This window comes from Salvelinus alpinus, chromosome 27, assembly GCF_045679555.1.
Source record: "Salvelinus alpinus chromosome 27, SLU_Salpinus.1, whole genome shotgun sequence".
Taxonomy (NCBI): domain Eukaryota; kingdom Metazoa; phylum Chordata; class Actinopteri; order Salmoniformes; family Salmonidae; genus Salvelinus; species Salvelinus alpinus.
The window spans coordinates 25887972-25908399 of NC_092112.1; the positions used below are offsets into that span (position 1 = coordinate 25887972).

General features: G+C 43.0%; 1 protein-coding gene across 12 annotated transcripts in view; it reads right to left on the reverse strand.

The window, feature by feature from the left end:
• Window positions 1-20428, reverse strand: part of LOC139556250 (protein 4.1-like) — a 106944-nt gene that overhangs the window by 22575 nt on the left and 63941 nt on the right. For all 12 annotated transcript variants that reach the window (XR_011671088.1, XM_071369958.1, XM_071369957.1 and 9 more), the window contains 5 exons: window positions 11959-12063; window positions 10211-10253; window positions 3026-3101; window positions 1837-2055; window positions 492-579 (listed from right to left, as the gene is read on the reverse strand). Coding sequence is in view for 11 of the 12 variants with exons in the window: in XM_071369958.1 (XP_071226059.1) it covers window positions 492-579; window positions 1837-2055; window positions 3026-3101; window positions 10211-10253; window positions 11959-12063 (531 nt within the window). In the remaining variant the exon portion in view is untranslated. The remainder of the gene's footprint in view (window positions 1-491; window positions 580-1836; window positions 2056-3025; window positions 3102-10210; window positions 10254-11958; window positions 12064-20428) is intronic.

The following is a 20428-nucleotide window of genomic DNA, read 5'->3' on the forward strand; positions in this document are numbered from 1 at the left end:
GGGAGAGAGAAGGGTTCATTCCACAGGGCTGTTCCCATGCAGACGGCACAGTGAAAAGAGCTCCGGCTCCACCACATGTATTTGTACAGCTGATGCACTTTCTGCTTTGGCTTTGTGTTTTCTGCCTGCCTCTTTCTTCCCCTCACTGCACACTACATCAAAGGAGCCTCCCTGAGTCCTGTGTGCTCTCACAGGCATTTCAACAGACTTCCATACACAAAGAATGGAGCGTAGGAGAACAGTTCCTTGACTAATGACTAAGTTTGGATACTGACCAGTAGGCTATGCCTCCTTGTTAAGAATTTACAGTTCAATCATATTTTTTTTTACAGCTATGAGGTTGACATTCTCATCGCAGGGCATTTTATAAACATCACAAATGTATTTCCTAGTATTTTCCCAAAAATGTATACAGAAGTGATTTCTTAAACATAATTTCTGGTTGGATTGGACATTCCAAAACCCAGTGCCTGGGGCCGTGTGTCAGTCACCTTGGCATGGTGGAGATCGACACCATACATCGACAACTTCTTGGCGTTTTCTAAGAACTGGGTATCTGCTTGAGCAGGAGTCATCCCCCTAGAATGGTAGACAAAACATAGAACAATCCAAAACAAACAGAGGTGAAAAGTTCAAGTCAATGATAAATCAATAGATAAATGGCAGGTGCTGAAAACAGGGAATTCAAAATATGATAATCACAGGGTTTAGTACAGGCAAGGGGTAATTTCCAATCTAATTTCTACACAGGTGTCTTTCCCCTGTCCCCACAGCCGGGTGGTTTTAAAGAGGCCCCTTCAGTGATGAATTCAATGTCAGTGTCAGAAGAGGGGATGATCGTGGACTACAAGAAACAGCAGAGGAAGCACCCCCCTATCCACATCGACGGGACAGTAGTGGAGAAGGTGGAAACTTTTAAGTTCCTCAGCGTACACGTCACGGACAGACTGAAATGGTCCACCCACACAGACAGCGTGGTGAAGAAGGCACAACAGCACCTCCTCAATCTCAGGAGGTTGAAGAAATTTGGCTTATCATCTAAAAACACTGACAAACGTTTACAGATGCACAATCGAAAGCCTCCTGTCAGGCTGTATCACCGCCTGGTATAGCAATTGCACCGCCCTCAACCACAAGGCTCTCCAGAGAGTGGTGCGGTCTGCACAACGCATCACCGGGGGCAAACTACCTGCCCTCCAGGACACCTACAGCACCCGATGTCACAGGAAGGGCAAAAAGATCATCAAGGACAACAACCACCTGAGCCACTGCCTGTTCACCCCGCTATCATCCAGAAGGTGAGGTCAGTACAGGTGCATCAAAGCTGGGACCGAGAGACTGAAAAACAGCTTCTATCTCAAGGCCATCAGACTGTTAAACAGCCATCACTAACATAGAGGCTGCTTCCAACAGACTCAAAACTCTGGCCACGTAAATAAATGGATTTAATAAAGGTATCACTAGTCACCTTAAATAACACCACTTTAATAATGTTTACAAATCCTACATTACTCATCTCATATGTATATACTGTATTCTATACCATCTACTGCATCTTGCCTATGCCGCAAGCCATCGCTCATCCATATATTTATAAGTACATATTCCATTCATTCCTTTACATTTGTGTGTATAATGTAGTTGTGAATTTGGTAGATTACTTGTTAGATATTACTTTAGTCGGAACTAGAAGCACAAGCATTTTGCTACACTCGCATTAACATCTGCTAACCATGCGTATGTGACCAATAAAATGTGATTTGAGTGGCACTTCCTCTTGCTTGCTTTAAAGGGATAGTTCTCTGAACTATCCCTTTAACCCCACACGGCTCTGACCTGTGAGTTTTGTGGAGCTCCACCACCTTCTCCTCCATCTCCTTAGTCTGTGAGGGGGAAAACTGGAAGTCGCTGATGTAGTCGAGGCGTTGCTCATCGGGGTCGTGGTCTCCCAGCTCGGCCTGCAGGGAGTAGGAACCCAGCAGAGAGTGGGTGACGAAGGAGCAGGGTAGACGCCCCGAAGCTATGTCCTGCCGGAGCTGAAGGCACAGGAGATATCTACAGGGAGATGGAGAGATGGGAGGAGGGGAAGAAAGAGAAGCGAGCGAGATGGGATCAAAGGGCATGAAATAGATTTTGTACATTTGGTCTATATGTTTATCATGACACTAATCCACTAGTTCAGATCTGACATGACATTCAGCACGTGAACGTGGTGTGTGGGGTCGGTTTCCTGTGCCTTACAGTAAAGCCGCAGCCTGCAGACTCAACAGCAGAAATAGAGTGTGCGGTAACGGCACACAGAGAGAAAAAAAGGTAGGTCTGTGAGATGATTGCCTGTGACCTTGGATCTGGGGCTGTGCTGAAACTAAACTCTGGAGGCTGAAGACAGCTCCACTGCATTCGATATTGCTGCAACCTTTTGACGGGTGCCGATCAAAGAGGGCATTCTACGCTAGATTAGGGAGTGACCCCGCTGAGGCCTCAGAGCCGAGTGGGATGAGACACTGGGGGAAACACACGGACATTGAACACTCCGTGTACAGCACATCGTCCCCCCTCTCTCCCCTCCGTGCTCTGCTGGTCTGACCTTATCGACCAGGGGTCTACTGCATGTTGCTGCTGTGGTGTGCAACTACTGTGCAGCACAGTACTACACCTCCCTTTACTGGATTAGAGGTGTATATATTCACAGTTGTATAGTGAATAACAGTGCTTGCTTATGTGTTAGTTGTGTGTGCATGCTGGCCGAAAATCAATAACATGTACTGTTACAGTATCTACAGTACAACTATTTACATTTCCTGAGTACAAAATACTCTGGAAAGATGTCAAAAGTGTGAATGCAACATTTTAACAGACTGTAGGTTTTTGACTGCTCCGGGCCACCTGCGTGGCATACATACATTCTGTGTTAGCACAACTGGGCAGATCATTTCATTGCTATATGACTAACATAATAAAGCCAAACAATCAAAAGGAGTGGCTCTTTGACCTTTGTTTCCTTATGAAACGGACAGTACAATACCTGGTAATATCCTCGGTCAGCTGGGCTGGATCAGGAGGATAGAACTTGACATTGAACGCTAACTGCCAGGAGGTATCTGTGGAGAGAGAACAGGACTCATCTGATTTAAAGACTAAAGGAAATACATTCTTCATGTAATTTTTTTTAAACATTTTAGTCATTTAGCAGACGCTCTTATCCAGAGCGACTTACAGTAGAGTGCATACATTTTATTACATTTTTTTTATTTATTTTTTTAACATACTGAGACAAGGATATCCCTACCGGCCAAACCCTCCCTAACCGGGACGACGCTATGCCAATTGTGCGTCGCCCCACGGACCTCCCGGTTGCGGCCGGCTGCGACAGAGCCTGGGCGTGAACCCAGAGACTCTGGTGGCGCAGCTAGCACTGCGATGCAGTGCCCTAGACCACCCGGGAGGTGGCGCAGGCTTCATTATCATAACACAACATATTATACATTCCTCTGAGGCGTCAGGCCACATGTGTTCAAGCCTAGAAGAAGTGACTCCGGCTAAGCATTTAGGTGAGCGTTTGTACTGTATGTAGAGGAAGGCAATTATGCGTTTAGTGTCAAATAACCAACAAAGAAAAACAAGCGATGGAGGAATCTTCCCGAGCCAGATGTGCTAAGAACACATCCTTGCTCGAACAGCTGTGCTCATCGACTGTCCGTAAGGAGTGTGGGTGTGGTGGGGGAGAGGGGGCAAAGAGATGGAAAGAGGAAGAGAACACACTGGGAAGCAGCAGCTGTAAGCAATTACACAACAGCTAAGACCCGTGAGGAGAGGCTTTGAAGTGGAAGTTTTATCAAGCCTGGAGAGACATGGGCCAGCCTGAGGAGAGTTATTTTGATATGGTCGTGCACAGAGTCTAATCTAAAATGGCAGAGTAGAAACAAGGCCTTTAAAATGACACTTTTCCATTTTGAGTATTCATCATTAGACACGCTGAAGGGATTGTAAAATAGACTACATTAGGATTCAACCAGCTAGCAGAGAACATTTCAGAGCCACACATTCAACAACTACCACAAAAGGGTTTTTAAAATCAACGTCAAATCTTCAACACTAAATCATGATATGGATTCACTTTTACATAAGCAATCTACTTTCTAGTAGTAGCCTACTTTTTATAGAGACTACTAGTGTTGGGGTCAGATGGGGGCCAGATGGGCTTAAGAGCCCTTTGCAGGGCTCCATGTTATACTTCCTGTTGTCAGCGATAAGAGAGCCGCCATGTGAGATGAGACAGGATTAGCAGTGCTAATACACACTACCTACTCATCTCTGTGTGTGTCCAGTCACAGACCACTGACTTGATGTGGCGATGCCTAGAGCCTCGTCAGCATTAGGGTAGGTCTGGTTGTCACCTAGCAACCGCTAGCTAAGAGAGAGAAAGAAGGGGTGGGTCGGGGGGGGGGGGGTAACGCTAGCCTGATTACACCCGGGGAGAGAAGAGATGGATGATGATGACAGTCTCTCACCCTCTGGGTGGGAGACATGATGTTATGCAATGGCTCAATTTACAACAAATATCCACCGTGTCCTGACATAACAGACTTAATGGTCTTCCCACTCTCTTTCCCTGAAATTTATGTTCAAAAACATATGAGGAATTCAGGCTTTTTCATCCAGAAAAGGGATAGTGAAATAATAAGTGGTTTTCTGTGTCTGCTCATCAGTGGAGAGCGAGAGTAATGTCCTTTCGGTCTAGCTGCAGGCGAGTGAGTTTAACTGGTCTGGACACTATGCTAGAACAGAGTAATCATACAGGGATTCCATGCGGGCCATTTGCTTTGCTGCAGAACTGAATGGCTCTGCTTTTCATTCTTCCCAGAACCCTAGGCCTCGTGAGAAGGAACATAGGGAAGAAGGGCCAGGCAAGGATGGAATTCCATTGACTGTTCGGAGAAAATTACATTTGGGGAGGAATTTACTTCTCTTTTCAAGTCTGCACGACATCGAGAATTCATTGAAAGTCATACAAACAATGCTCTTTTTCCCCCTTTTTAAATCTACAAAACACAAGGAAAACCATGCCAAATTCACACATGCTTAGTGCGGGCATGGGATACAGGATATGTCATTAAAGAGGAATTCCAAAAATGACCCCACAAGCTAAACTGCCACTGTACCTCTCCTGTTACAACTGTGGTCATATTGTAGCCATTGTCCTTTGGCCAGACTGAGCAGAGAGGTCAGTGACCATTTAAGAAAGCAAAGAGCAGTTTAAAGACTGATGCACTGAAATGTGAGGATCTGTCCAAGAACATAGTTCTTTCTTGGTGTGTGTGTGAGCGGTAAAGAAACTGTGCAGAACAGTATCTTCAACTGTCCGATTAGGTGTAGTATTTCAGGTGTGAATGGGCAAAAACTGAGCAAAAAAAAAACTGGTGTCATCTAGCACAGAAACAGCTTTGGAAATCAGGGCAATTTTCTAAGTGAGCATTCATGGGCAGACTCGTACAAAGTAAGCGTTTTTATAAAGATGACCTTCAAAAAGTCAGCTGTGGTGGTGTGACATGGGCACAAGGGATTTCAGTCTCCCCTCATCTCTGGCCTGTTTTCCGATTTTCAATTATCCTTGAAACGTTCCAGTCTGAGTCACAGGCTGAAGATAAATGGGTTTGAGCTGAGGCCTCAATTCATGTGATAGGCTAGCCTCCATTCCCCAGTCACACACACACTATAGAGTGCTATTACAGGGCACACAGGCACAGCAGCTTGCATGAAATGGAATTGGGAGGGGAGTGCCATATCATAGAATCATATCCACAAGCAGCAATACCCCCAGGGGTACGCGCAATGCCATTCGGGGGCACGTCAAATAAAAATGTGATTCACATTTTTTTAAATATAGACTACTGTTCAAAAGTTTGGGGTCACGTAGAAATGTCTTTGTTTTTGAAAGAAAAGCTACATTTTTTGGCTATTAAAATAACAAATTGATCAGAAATAGTGTAGACATGGTTAATGTTGTAAATGGCTATTGTAGCTGGAAATGGCTGATTTTATGGAATATCTACATAGGCCCATTATCAGCAACCATCACTCCTGTGTTCCAATGGCACGTTGTGTTAGCTAATCCAAGTTTATCATTTGTAAAATCCTAATTGATCATTAGAATCTCACACGACTGGCCCATCTGGGTGATGTTTTTTCTCCCCTGAATGATCTGAATCTAGGATTACAGGGACTCTTCCCAACTATATTCAATGTGCGGGACAAAATTGAGGCTATGATTAAGAAGTTGGAGCTATTTTCTGTCTGCATTAACAAGGACAACACACAGGTCTTCCATCATTGTATGAATGTTTGTGTGCAAATGAACTCAAGCTTACAGACAATGTCAAATGTGATATAGAGAAGTACCTGAGTGAGCTGGAAGGGCAATTACTTTAACAAAACATACGACAAACAACTGGATTCGTTATCCCTTTCATGCCCTGCCTCCAGTCCACTTACCGATATCTGAACAAGAGAGCCTCATCGAAATTGCAACAAGCGGTTCTGTGAAAATTTAATTTAATCAGAAGCCACTGCCATATTTCTGGATAGGGCTGCACTCATTGTTTCTTGCCTTGGCAAATCACGCTGTTAAGACCCTGATGCCCTTCGCAACCACATACCTATGTGAGAGTGGATTCTCGGCCCTCACTAGCATGAAAACTAAATACAGGCACAGACTGTGTGTGGAAAATGATTTAAGACTTAGACTCTCCAATACAACCCAATATTGCAGAGATATGTGCATCCTTTCAAGCACACCCTTCACATTAACCTGTGTTGAGTTATTCACAATGTTCGATGAACAAAAGGTTTTTATATGTAAGATGGCTAAATAAAGAGCAAAACAATGTATTATTATTTGTGCCCTAGTCCTATAAGAGCTCTTTGTCACTTCCCACGAGCCGGGTTGTGCCAAACTCACCCTCATTCTTATGTTTAATAAATGTATTGTATAGTGTGTGTGTGGCAGGCTTACAATGATGGCAAAAAACAACAATTGAGAGTGCGCTGACCCTGGTGCTAGAGAGGGTAGGTACACAGCTGGAGGTTGAATGTTTGAAGGGGTACGGAAAATAAAAAGTTTGGGAACCACTGCTCTAGAGGTTAAGAGCGTTGGGTCAGTAACCGAAAGGTTGCTAGTTCGAATCCAGAGCCGAGTAGTTGGGAAAATAATATTTCGTTCTGCCCTTGAGGAATTCACTTAACCCTAATATCTCCTGTAAATCGCTCTGGATAAGAGCATTTTTGGTATTGACTAAAGCCTAAATAAATAAAAAACGTCAACGTCATCAAGCATTTCAAATTAAAAAGCAAGTCTATTTTTCTTGCGTCTACACAGAGCAATGCTGGTAAAGTGAGCGGATAAATTGCCAGAAAATACTGTTTGCATTGTTATGTCTGGAATTGTGACGTGTATAGTATTAAAAAGTCTACATTTACTGTTTATAATGTAATGACCTGGCTAGATCATATGACAAATGTCCAGACAGAGGATTGAGTTTACGAATTCCCTGTTTATTAACACAACTCAAAAACAGGCTACTGTTTGGCCGTAGCCCACGCCAAATAAATCAAGGATCCCAGTATAAAACAACACTGACCATCTCTTGTTAAGACAAAACGTAAGAGAACAATGGCTAAGCATGGTCTTAAACTTGCAGTGCTCCACCAACCACAAGGATGCTCGGCACCGGAACATTCCAGAGGTTGGCAGATTGCAGGGTTTGACATGCTAGTCAACCTACTAACACTGGGTACTAGTAAGTACAACACAACAAACAAACATAACACAGCTGTCTGTGCGGATTGCTACAAAAAGTTGAGCTGCCATTCCCAATAATACATTTTTGCAAACAATAACTTTATGCCTACCTTTGTTGATTTCAAGCACAGGCACATAGCCTACAGGCATATAGCCTACGCAGGCTACGGCTGGGAAACTCGAGGAACTTCGTTCAAGAGAGAATATTGTTATGGCGAAAGAATGAGACTAGCTTAAATTCATTCAAAAATGTAGGAAGAACGTTAGCTTGCTAGCTATCCTATCTGCTGTCACTTCAACAAGAAGCAACTGTGACCACATTGATCCTAAAATCCACCGCTCCAAAGAAAGCATGGCTCCGTGGCTTCTCCGAGACACCACCCGATCTGTGATCGGATCCGCAGCATGGCATTTCAGTAGAGCCAGCCCTCGGCAGGCCGTATAGAAAACTCTATAGAGCATAGAGGTAGCAAGTGTAACAGTTTAACTTTCGACCGTACCCTCGCCCCGGGCTCGAACCAGGGACCCTCTGAACACATAGACAAGACACCCCCGAAGCATCGTTACCCATCGCGCCACAAAAGCAGCGGCCCTTGCAGGGCAAGGGGAACAACTACTTCAGGTCTCAGAGCGAGTGACGTCACCGATTGAAACACTATTAGCGCGCACCACTGCTAACTAGCTAGCCATTTCACATCGGTTACACAAGCTTGCTAGCTTTTTCATTTACCCAGTTCACTTCTATGCCAGTGATAATGCTCACGGCTGTTTGAGATGCTTTGGAGCCACAATGGTAGGGACAGCATCCACTTTGAGAAGCAACTTCTTGTTAAAGTCATCCTTCCATTGTTGATAGCCCTGGAAGTTGTCAGGGATGAAATGTGTCCCGCAGATTGACGAGTAGACACCCAATTCACCAGTCTCAATTTCAAATTGATCCTACTTTTTATACGTTTTAATTCACCATGTGACGCTGACCCCAGGGCATTGTTTTTACGAAGCTAGAGATGACTTGGAGAAAACCTCAAACCCAACGTTTAGAACAACAATATTATAACAATTGCTTTAAAAGAGTTTGTAATTTGGGAAGGTTTTCTTGGGGTTCTCCAAGTTACTATTATATGCGTTTCTGGCATTGAGAAATAGGCGCTACACCGCCTTTAAAGAAAATGGAGTGTCCCAATATCTACCATTTCCCTGGATCCCACGGGCAGTCAGTGACCATAAACCCCTAGTGATCTTAGTTACAGACTTGGTAGTGAACTCTGCCTGCCTACAGACCGGAATCAGTCAAGTCAGTATAACAGTGGTCTCACTTTTTTTGTCAGAAAGTGCTCCAAATCCTTTGACTATCTCACAGAGAGCAATCTGTGGCTGACAGACAGGTATAGGGCATCTGTTCCTCACTCATTGACGCAAGGTGTTAAAGCAGTTCAAAAAAGACAGAGATAAGTCTAGAAAATAGGCATAGCTTTGGCTGCTGGACAGTCAGGTAGAATGGGGATTTCTTTGCCGACGGTCATCTGCTCTTAAATGTTCTTGCATCGTCACTGACAGTCGCTGTCACAGTCGGTGTGGCAGAAACCTCAAACACAGAACCACCAAAAGGCACTAATACGCATGGCTGTGCCTGGCTTAGTGCAGTGACTGGGTCCTGTGTGACCTTCAGATGTGAGTTTGGATAATAACACATTAAAATCACTACCAGGCAGCACAAGGGGTCTTTATTGCACCAGGCAGGGGTACAACACATGAAGCAGCCTTGACTGCTGCATCTTTCAGAGGGAGGATCCCATTCCCTTTCTCTCCCCTGAAGGAGGGACCAGACCAGCGACCCTGATCATGATGTAAACGGATACATCAAGTTAAGGAGAGAGAAAGAGGACAGTTTTGGGCTGCCGTAGACTAACGCATCCCAGGCCCTGGACAGGAAAGTACCTCCGCTCGGAGCTGCTGTTCCCATGGCTAGAGTGAATTCCCTCCAGGGCATACTGTCCGTGTGTTTATAAACACCTGGTCGGTGTTACTGGCAGCACTAAGTTCTCTGGAAGTATCAGACTTGGGATGGGTGAGCAGCCTCCCCCCACCCAACATCCCAAACACATCCCCCCAGCCCCATTCAGAATTACTGCAATCCAGTTACCAGATGTAAAAAGAGCATGTCACTCCAGGAGACGATAAGTAACGTATCTGCTCAAGATCCAGTAAATGTCAACAGTAACATTAGTTATTAGTTCTACTGGAATAGACTTGGGTGATAGTGATAGGGGTGCTGTGTTAGGGGAAATTATAGGGTATAGTGTGGAAGCCTTTCATTAGGTTGGTATGTACAGTAACGCCAATTAGTGTGAACTCCGGTTGCCATGTTACTTAATACAGAAAGTTTCAAAAGGTTAAAAAGCCACAACTTACTGCAGATCTGACGTTTGATCTCCTTTGTAGGGTCCAGCCAGCACTAAAGAAGAAACAAAGGAGATGTCAGCTTTGGTATTAACAAGTACGCAGAAACTCTAACACCGTATCAAACTTCTACCAATTAAATCACAGACTTCATATGTTCCCTGTTGAGTAACCATGGTGATTGGCAACACATGTTAGAATAATGAGCTGGGATTTTGATTGTAAAATCATTCGTATTGCAATTAACTACTTGGCCAGACTATACCACCTAAACATAGAACACTGTGCCGTTTCTAATCAAAATACACTAGGCCTTCCTTTTTATTTCCCTTCTCAGGTACTTTAGTAGATCAGGTATGTCAAGAAAAGTAGATTCAAAAACAAGACAGAAGGTAGCATTTGGCACAGAGCTGCTGTAGAGCATAACTCAATTTAGCACCAGTCCAGACCACAGACAAAACTAGCCATGGTGGTCATTACTTGTCTGATCCCTGAACTTCAACACACCACTTTCATATAAACAAACGCACATGATGAAAACACAGTCCACTAAACTACACAGCCTAGCCTCTTCCCTTGTCTCCACCGCCCACCCCCGTGGCTAGCCTACAGTTTCCAGTTCAAAATGGAACAAAACTCAGCATTTAGCACCACCGCAAATATGCTGATCTCGCTCCCAACAGTCTCCCTCATTGACTGATCTGGAGCCTGCAGACAGTGGAGTGTGTTGACTGTGTCATTAAGCTCCAATTACAGTGTGCAGGGGAGAGTTTAACATCCAGGCCCAAAGTCATAAGATGTGAGAAGGATAGTCTGAACAAGGCCTGGGTTCAATTACTATTTGAAATAATTTCAAATACTTTAGGTGTGCCTGATTGATTGGCTGTTGCAATGGAACCAATATAAGTCCCAAAAGTGAAATTAAAATAGTATTTGAACCAGTGTTGGGATCAATTCCATTTCAGGAAGTACACTGAAATGACAAATTTGGCCTATCCTCAATGCTTTTCAATTAGGAACATTTTGAATTGGAATTTGGTTTACTTTCTGAATTTAAATTGACCCCAACCCTGATTTGAACCCAGGTCTTCTGTTAACCAGGCCTGCTTGGCAGTGGGCAAGAGCAGAGTCAGTTTGGACTGAAGTTTGTGAGCAGAGCCTCGTTTGTCTCCAACCAGTGATATTACAGCGCTCTCCAATAAACCGTGTCGACACAGAAATGGAAAATAACGGATGTTCTTCCCTGGAAGCATATCTGGGTTCTCTGGAGGTTTACTGCACACTTCAGACATCCTGTGAGGATGGGGTGGACTTAAAAACACAGGGAAGTACTTTATCATCCACAGTTAAGAACCCGTTTGTTCATTCAGGGCTTTGTTAAAACTATCAATTATATGGTCTATCAAGCCCGCTGAAGGTTTAGAATGTCTAAAGAGCGCATTTTGATCTTGAGGAATATTATGTGGTAACAGTTACAAGTCAAGCCATTAGTCATTGTTGCTATTGTAGCAGAGAAACAATATAAAACATTTAGGACATAATTGCAAAAACATCTGTGCCATTAGGTGAGAAGGTTGTTATATGATACATTTTATGAAGTAGTTAGGCCTAAAGTAGTACTGGTACTTCAGAAACAAAACATACAAAAAAATGGATTGGAAAGCTTTATGTACAAGAGGAGTTTGTATTTTGTAATGCGTTTGCTGTTCTGGAAAAGCCTCAATGTACAAGAATGTGGTACAAAAAAAACCCGACTTTACCGTCTGGTCTGCGTTGTCTTTGTAACTCAACCCAAAATAGTCCTTCTCCAGTAGGTTCAGGGCTTCACACACTTTGAAAAACAGGTACTGGCCTTTGGCCCGTTTCTACAGAGAGGGAAGAACAAAGAGAAGAGAATGAAAACCATTACATTAATCATCAATTAAAAAGAACAGTTGACATTTAGAAATAACGACCTACAACCGCAGCGAGGCAGATTATTTAGAGAACTGTACTCGGGATAAATATTTCTACCACCCATCATTCCTCATGCATTTCATTTAACGGAAAACACCCGTACAAAACTTAAATGACAAAACCTTTCAGAGTTCGTTACAACAGGGTTAATTTATGTGGCTCATGAATGCAACAGCTGTAATGGTTGTGTGTGGAAAGTGTCAGAAACTCTAGAGAATGCACTCCCCCGGGACATCTCTTGGGTGTGAGCTGACATTTGCCCTGCAGACAGACAAACATGCAGCAGTTTGGGACAGCTTGGCAGCTCTCTTCAGCTGGTCCTGTATTCGCCTACACAGCAGAACTAGACACAGTATGGGCATTACAGAAAAATCCCCACAGAAGCCCATGAACTGCGTGATCACTGCATATTGGTCCTTTGACACTCGTGGAATAAGGGAGCAATTTGAGATGAATTGCAGTGTGGACAAAGGGGACAAACTCTACCACACACTAACTCCTCGGGGTAACACATTGCCTCAGACGGAAGGAACAATAACCATAACAAGTCCAAAGGACAATGACACTGCATTCTAGATAGAGGGGGATGGGAAATAAAGAATGCTGTGCATTTGTTTTTCTCCTCCTTGGGAGAGTCGAGACATTTAAGGTATGCTGGTATAACAGACACTGTTACATTAGATAGTCTGCACACACACACTCAACATAATATCTGCTGGTAGCCAAAGGAGTGCAGCCCTGAGAGACAATTTGGCACCAGGTGGATTCTGAGTTGTGTGTGTGTGTCTAAGGTTTTGCCTTTGGCTTCAAATAAACATCTCTACACATGACCTTGCATCTTCTGCCATGGCACGTCCCTCTGAGCTACATATTGATCAATCAGAACAGGAACTCAGTTGAATTTTTATTTACATTGTAAATAAGAATTTGTTCTTAATTAACTTGCCTGGTTAGATAAGTTAAATAAAATAAACAAGGCTGATGGGGAAGACAAATGTTCAGGGCCAGCTCTTTCTACTACAAAAGCACTTAAGTGCTGACTGGTCAACAGTCATTAAGTATTGTTGGCACAGAACAAAATTGATTTTACACATGTTTACTATTGATCATGCAGAAGCCATTGGCCTTGGAGTGCATTAGGCAGCACTGTAAAAAAAAACGATGTCAGTTTGCCCATTAGACAAGAGATTTCAGATGCTTCAAATTGAATCTTGGGTTACAGTGCAAATGCAATGGAACTGTCTGTGCCCTAGGCTGATAATTGTGTCTGACAGAGAGAGACCGCAGCACAAGCAGACAAGTCATGATATGAATTACTGCCTCCTGCTCCGTGTCATGTAATTCCATATAAAATATATGTTTGATGGCTACATCTCATTGGAACGAGAAAAGCAACCCAATCTCATTGGTAGGTGTAATAGTAGAATAGAGGTCGAACGATTATGATTTTTCAAAGTCGATACCGATTAATCGGCCGATTTGTATTTTTATTTATTTGTAATAATGACAATTACAACACTGAATATACACTTATTTTAACTTAATATAATACATCAATAATATCAATTTAGCCTGAAATAAATAATGAAACGTGTTCAATTTGGTTTAAATAATGCAAAAACAAAGTGTTGGAGAAGAAAGTAAAAGTGCAATATGTGCCATGTAAAAAAGCTAACATTTAAGTTCCCTGCTCAGAACATGAGAACATATGAAAGCTGGTGATTCCTTTTAACATGAGTTTTCAATATTCCCAGGTAAGAAGTTTTAGGTTGTAGTTATTATATTTCTCTCTATACCATTTGTATTTCATATACCTTTGACTATTGGATGTTCTTATAGGCACTTTAGTATTGCCAGTGTAACAGTATAGCTTCCGTCCCTCTCCTCGCCCCTACCTGGGCTCGAACCAGGAACACATCAACAACAGCCACCCTCGAAGCAGCGTTACCCATGCAGAGCAAGGGGAACAACTACTCCAAGTCTCAGAGCGAGTGACGTTTGAAACGCTATTAGCGCGCACCCCGATAACTAGCTAGCCATTTCATATCGGTTACACCAGCCTAATCTCGAGAGTTGATAGGCTTGAAGTCATAAACAGCGCAATGCTTGAAGAATTGTGAAGAGCTGCTGGAAAAAGCACAAAAGTGCTGTTTGAATGAATGCTTACGAGCCTGCTGCTGCCTACCATTGCTCAGTCAGACTGCTCTATCAAATCATAGACTTAATTATAACATAATAACACAGAAATACGAGCCTTTGGTCATTAATATGGTAGAATCCGGAAACTATCATTTCGAAAACAAAATGTTTATTCTTTCAGTGAAATACGGAACCGGTCCGCAAATGCGCTTGTTAAATCATCACCCGTTTGTCGAAGTAGGCTGTGATTCAATGAGAAATTAACAGGCACCACATCGATTATATGCAACGCAGGACACGCTAGATAAACTAGTAATATCATCAACCATGTGTAGTTAACTAGTGATTATGTTAAGATTGATTGTTTTTTAAGTTTAATGCTAGCTAGCAACTTACCTTGGCTTCTTGCTGCCCTCGCGTAACAGGTAGTCAGCATGCCACGTAGGTGCCTCGTGGAGTGCAATGTAAGGCAGGTGGTTAGAGCATTGGACTAGTAACCGGAAGGTTGCAAAAACGAATCCCCGAGCTGACAAGGTAAAAATCTGTCGTTCTGCCCGTTAACCCACCGTTCCTAGGCAGTCATTGAAAATAAGAATGTGTTCTTAATGACTGAGCTAATTGACCTGCACTGTAGAGCGCTGGCCAATGGATGAATCCTAATGAGGCAAGCTAGTAGTTCGCTAGCGTAGCATAGGCCTAGCTACACCTTTTTGACGGATGGCTTCAGTCCATAGAGACCCATAGTGGATGATCTGCATAAGTTTGTTTGTTTCCATGGCGCATTGTCCTGGTTACGACAGCCCTCAGGAAGGAGCATCTCTCACCAACACCTTGGGGATTAGGGTCGTGTGTGTTTACCTCACCTCCAGTTGAACATGGCGTAAATAGATCTGTGATTTCTTTTTTTAAAGGCTGTAAGAAACAGGCTAACACTATTTGGATGGATTATACAGTATACGACAAGTTTTATGAAGCCTTTTGTCTGTGGCTCTGTACTAGAGGTCGACCGATTACTCAGAATGGCCGATTCTGATTAACTAGGCAAGTCAGTTAACTTCTTATGGCTGAAGGGGCAGTATTGAGTAGCTTGGATGAAAGGTGCACAGAGTAAACGGCCTGCTCCTATGTCATAGTTGCTAATATATGCATATTATTATTAGTATTGGATAGAAAACACTGAAGTTTCTAAAACTGTTTGAATGATGTCTGAGTATAACAGAACTCATATGGCGGGCAAAAACCTGAGACGTTCCACTTCTGTTTGGATATATTCTGGGGGTGCCAGATTTTCAACCAAGCTCTCATTGAAAATACAGAGATATGGATGGGTTTTCACTTCCTACGGCTTCCACTAGATGTCAATAGAACTTAGTCTGATGACTCTAATGTGAAGGGAGGCCGAAGGAGACAGGAATGAGTAATCACTTCCATGAGGTGCCCACGCATTGAACTGGCGCATTCACGTAAGAGTGAGCTCCGTTCCATCGAAGTCGATGTAATTCTCCGGTTGGAACGTTATTCAAGATGTATGTTAACAACATTCTAGAGATTGATTCAGTACATCGTTTGACATGTTTCTACTGACTGTAACGGAACTTTTGGACATTTCGTCACGTTATAGTGGACGCGCTTTGAGACTTGTTAGGGCGTTTGGTAAACAATTTGAAAGTAGCTAATTGGACATAAATAACGGACATTATCGAACAAATCAAGCATTTATTGTGGACCTGGGATTCCTAGGACTGCATTCTGATGAAGTTCATCAAAGGTAAGGAAACATTTATCATGTATTTTCTGGTTTCTGTTGAGTCCAACATGGCGGCTAATTTGGCTAATGTTCTGAGCTCCGTCTCAGATTATTGCGTGGTTTATTTTTCCGTAAAGTTTTTTTGAAATCTGACACAGCGGTTGCATTAAGGAGAGGTATATCTATAATTCCATGTGTATAACTTGTATTATCATCTACATTTATGATGAGTATTTCTGTTGAAACAATGTGGCTATGCAAAATCACTTGATGTTTTTGCAACTAGTGAATCTAACGCGCCAATGTAAACTCAGATTTTTTTGATATAAATATGAACTTTATCAAACAAAACATGCATGTATTGTGTAACATGAAGTCCTATGAGTGGCATCTGATGAAGATAATCAAAGGTTAGTGATTAATTTTCTCTATTTCTGGTTTTTGTGAAAGCTATCTTTCGCTGAAAAAATGGCTGTGCTTATTGTGGTTTTGTGGTGACCTAACATAATCGTTTGTAGTGCTTTCGCTGAAAAGCCTATTTGAAATCGGACACTTTGGTGGGATTAACAACAAGATTACCTTTAAAATTATATAAGACACATGAATGTCTGAGGAATTGTAATTATGAGATTTCTGTTTTTTGAATTTGGCGCCCTGCACTTTTTTGTTTTTGTCATATCGATCCCGTTACCGGGATTGAAGCCATAAGAAGTAAATTAACAAGCTAACAGAGGGCACTTCAGGACCAAGGGCTTTGCCCTGTCAGCTTTAGCCTCGGAAGGAGCATTATCTATTTTGCAATCACACGTCAAGCGAGTTTGCGTATGTCTTACGTCAGTATTTGTGTGTACATTCCCTATACATGCGCGCCAAGCTTTGACTTACAAAGGGTGTAGACAAAGCACCAGAAATCTTCTTTGTAAACATAAAGTCATGCGTTTTGGCACATTACAGTAAATGAGAGAACGAATTATGAATGCTAGCGAGTTGCCCTGAAAACACCAAAAGTGTGTTCAATAATGCAGCGGTGCAGGAGATGATGCATACAGTGCCATGTTCAATCGTCATACTGAACCAAGCTAAACCAGCCCATAGAGTAACACAGTGGCACAGCCAACAATACACCCAGTGAGGAGGACTAGCTGGCCAAGTGGAGATGGGTTAGTGCTGGGTGCAGGGCTGCAGCCTAATTGAAATTGGCAGGTTGGAACAAGCAAAAGGCCTGGTCTGTCTGCTAATGATTTAACAGAGCACATGGTTAAGGGTAGGAAGCCGTTTTAACTCACCAAAGTAAATCAGTGAGGTGAATTACTTAGTAACGTAGTTGTAGTCATGCTCGTTACCTATAACTACAGTTATTTTGTATACTTTTTGAAATATTTAACTTATTTCCAGAGATCTTCGGAACTACCCACAATGCACTATTTCTCAACATCGTGGATGTTGGAGGATCTACTCTGTGCTACAGAGTTTGTATGGTAGCTCGGTATATATATATCAAGCTGGCTAACGTTAGCCACACCTCATGCGCTTCACTGACTTTGTGGCTGTGTTATCTAGTGGAAACCGTTAGCACTGCAGGATCTGGTGCCTTCTTGCTGTGGGCTCAAAACAAGAGAATAATCATACCTGTTGGCTCTAATTGTGTAATGGTGGTACCTTGTCTGTTCACCTTTCTGTTTTGTCAACTTTTCGGCATGTTCTCTGAAGTAGGCTACGGGAGATTGGTAACATTTCCGACCTTGGCTTAGGACTAACATGCTAGCTGACATCTAGAATCGATTTTGGTTTTTCGCACTATAGCTATTAGATTTTCCCAGACTCTTACCGTCTGTAAGACTCTGCTCTTTTGAGCTGGGAATATGTTTTAGTTGTGTTCTAACTGGTCTCCAGTAGTTGGGCTCGAGCATGCTGACCATAGCCGTGCTAGTTGGCTAGGCGAATAGCTAACGTTAGCTGGATAGCTTTTTTTTGCTGGCTGGCTGGCTGGCTAGCTAAGATAACTGCATATAGCTAACATTCTTTGATATATTTCAAAAACCTTGGTTTATTTGAATGCAGCTGTAAGCTAGGTGTTGATAGCAACTGGCTGACTCATTCAGTGCTAATGTAACATTCGCAGGCTGGTAGGGCTAACGTTCGCAGGCTAGTTAGCAATCTTGCAAGCTGATTTGCAAGAGTGAATCTTTACAGCATGATTTTAGTCAGGGACGCAAACTGGTGAAGGACAAAAAAAGGTGACACTTTTCCTGCACGGACACACAAAAAACCTGTGTAAAGAGCAAGAAATCGTGCTTATTTTCAGAGTAGTGTCGTCACGATACCAAAATTGGACTAGTGATGCGATACCAGGCAAAGTATCACGATAGAGTAGTAGGCATTCTGTGCTCTGTCAATGACTTTGATTTGAGAAATAGACTTTGGATCGACAAGATTCAGGTGGATGGCCTATTTTGAGCTCAAAACGGCGAATATCACCAAAAGTATTGTTTGTAACCCTGTTTAGCGACGGTCATTTTTTTAATATATAATATTTGATAGTTACATATTGGGATATTCTTTGACAATATCGCAATATGTGATATTGTCTGTACCTGCACCAAAACTCCAGTATTGTTCCTTCATAGTTTGTTTTCGATCTTTAAAAAAAATAGGGAGCCCATATCTTTTCAGCACATGTATTTAAATGACTGATCAAAACAAATCTCTCATTGCGCTCTCGTCTCTGTGCAGCAGATACACTCACTAGTCAGTTTATTAGGTACAAACATCTAGTACTGGGTCGGACCCCCCTTTGCCTTGTGAACCGACAGAATTCTTCAGGGCATTCAACAAGGTGTCGGAAACGTTTCACAGGGATGTTGGTCCATGCGGACGCGATGGCTTGCTGCAGAGGTACATTCCTGCTGTGAACAGCCCGTTCCATCTCATCCCCAAGATGATCTATGGGTTGAGGTCTGGGGACTGTGCAGGCCACTCAAGTAAACTGAACTCGCTGTCATCTTGCAGGTGATGATTTTCCACTCCTCAATTGTCCAGTGTTGGTGATCGCGTGCCCACTGGAGCGGCTTCTTCTTGTTTTTAGCTGATAGTAGTGGAACACAGGTGGTCGTCTGCTGCAATAGCCCATTCGTAACAATGTTCGACGAGTTGGGAGTTCTGAGATACTGTTCTGCACTCCATTGTTGTACTGAACCATTATTTGTCTGTTTGTGGCCCACCTGTTAGCTTGCACGATTCTTGCCATTCTCCGTCCACCTCTCTCAATGAGCTGTTTTCGCCCACAGGACTGCTGCTAACTAGACTTTTTTGGGTGTCGCACTATTTTTCAGTAAACGTGAAAAGCCCAGGTGGTTGTCCGTTTCTGAGATACTGGATCCAGCACGCCTGGCACCGACGATCATCCCACGCCCAAAGTCACTTAGGTTATTGGTTTTGCCCATTCTAACGTTCAGTTGAACAGTAACTGACTTCCTCATTGCCTGTCTCTCACTGTTTGTAGGAGCAATCCATTTTTGTGAACGGGGTGGTGTACCCAATAAACTAGCTGGTGAGTGAATATTGTGAGCAATATGTTCTGAACATCAAATCGCAATACATATAGAATTGTGAGAATCACAATACAGATCGTATTGGCACCTACGTATCGTGAGGTCCCTGGCAATTCCAGCCCTATGATTCCTATAAGGACACTCAAAGGGTACATCTCATAAGGCGTTTTCAGATTTGCACCATAATTTTTTTTTTTAACAGTACCAAAGTAGGCCTACACATTGTCCTACTAAACAAATGACAGATTTGGCCAAAAATCTAGGCCTCTTTAAACAATGGAAATCCACACTGGGTTTCTACTCATTTGGCTTTATGGGAGCATGCCTGATGGTCTGGATATTGTTTTGCAATCAGAGAAGGGACGGTTCCATCTCTGGGGAATTAGAGACAGGGCGGGAGAGAGGAACAGAGTGGGGGAGACAGAGGGGAGTATGTTACGCCGTCTGTCCATGGCTGGAAGAAACCTGATATCCAGATGCAGTTTTATAATTTCCCATAGGCTTTTAGAGAATCAGCTGGAAAACACTCCACCTCTTCAACACGATGAGAATCAAATTCACACGAAGAAACATCTAGAAAATCATGGGGCAAGGAGAGAATGTGACAAGACAATAACTCAAACACCCTTAAAAGCCTTTTGGTTTCTATCTGCAGAGAGGTGTGTTGTGTGATGGTGAGGCTGGTCTCTGGATCCCCAGAGCTCTGGGCTGTTACAGCGGATTAGACTCAAATGTATCCATCGGGACTGGAGCCCTAATGCTCGATGAGCTGGATGGCTAAATAATGCAGCAGGAGTCTGTAGCCAAGCAGAGCGCAGTGGAGGCAACATTGTACTG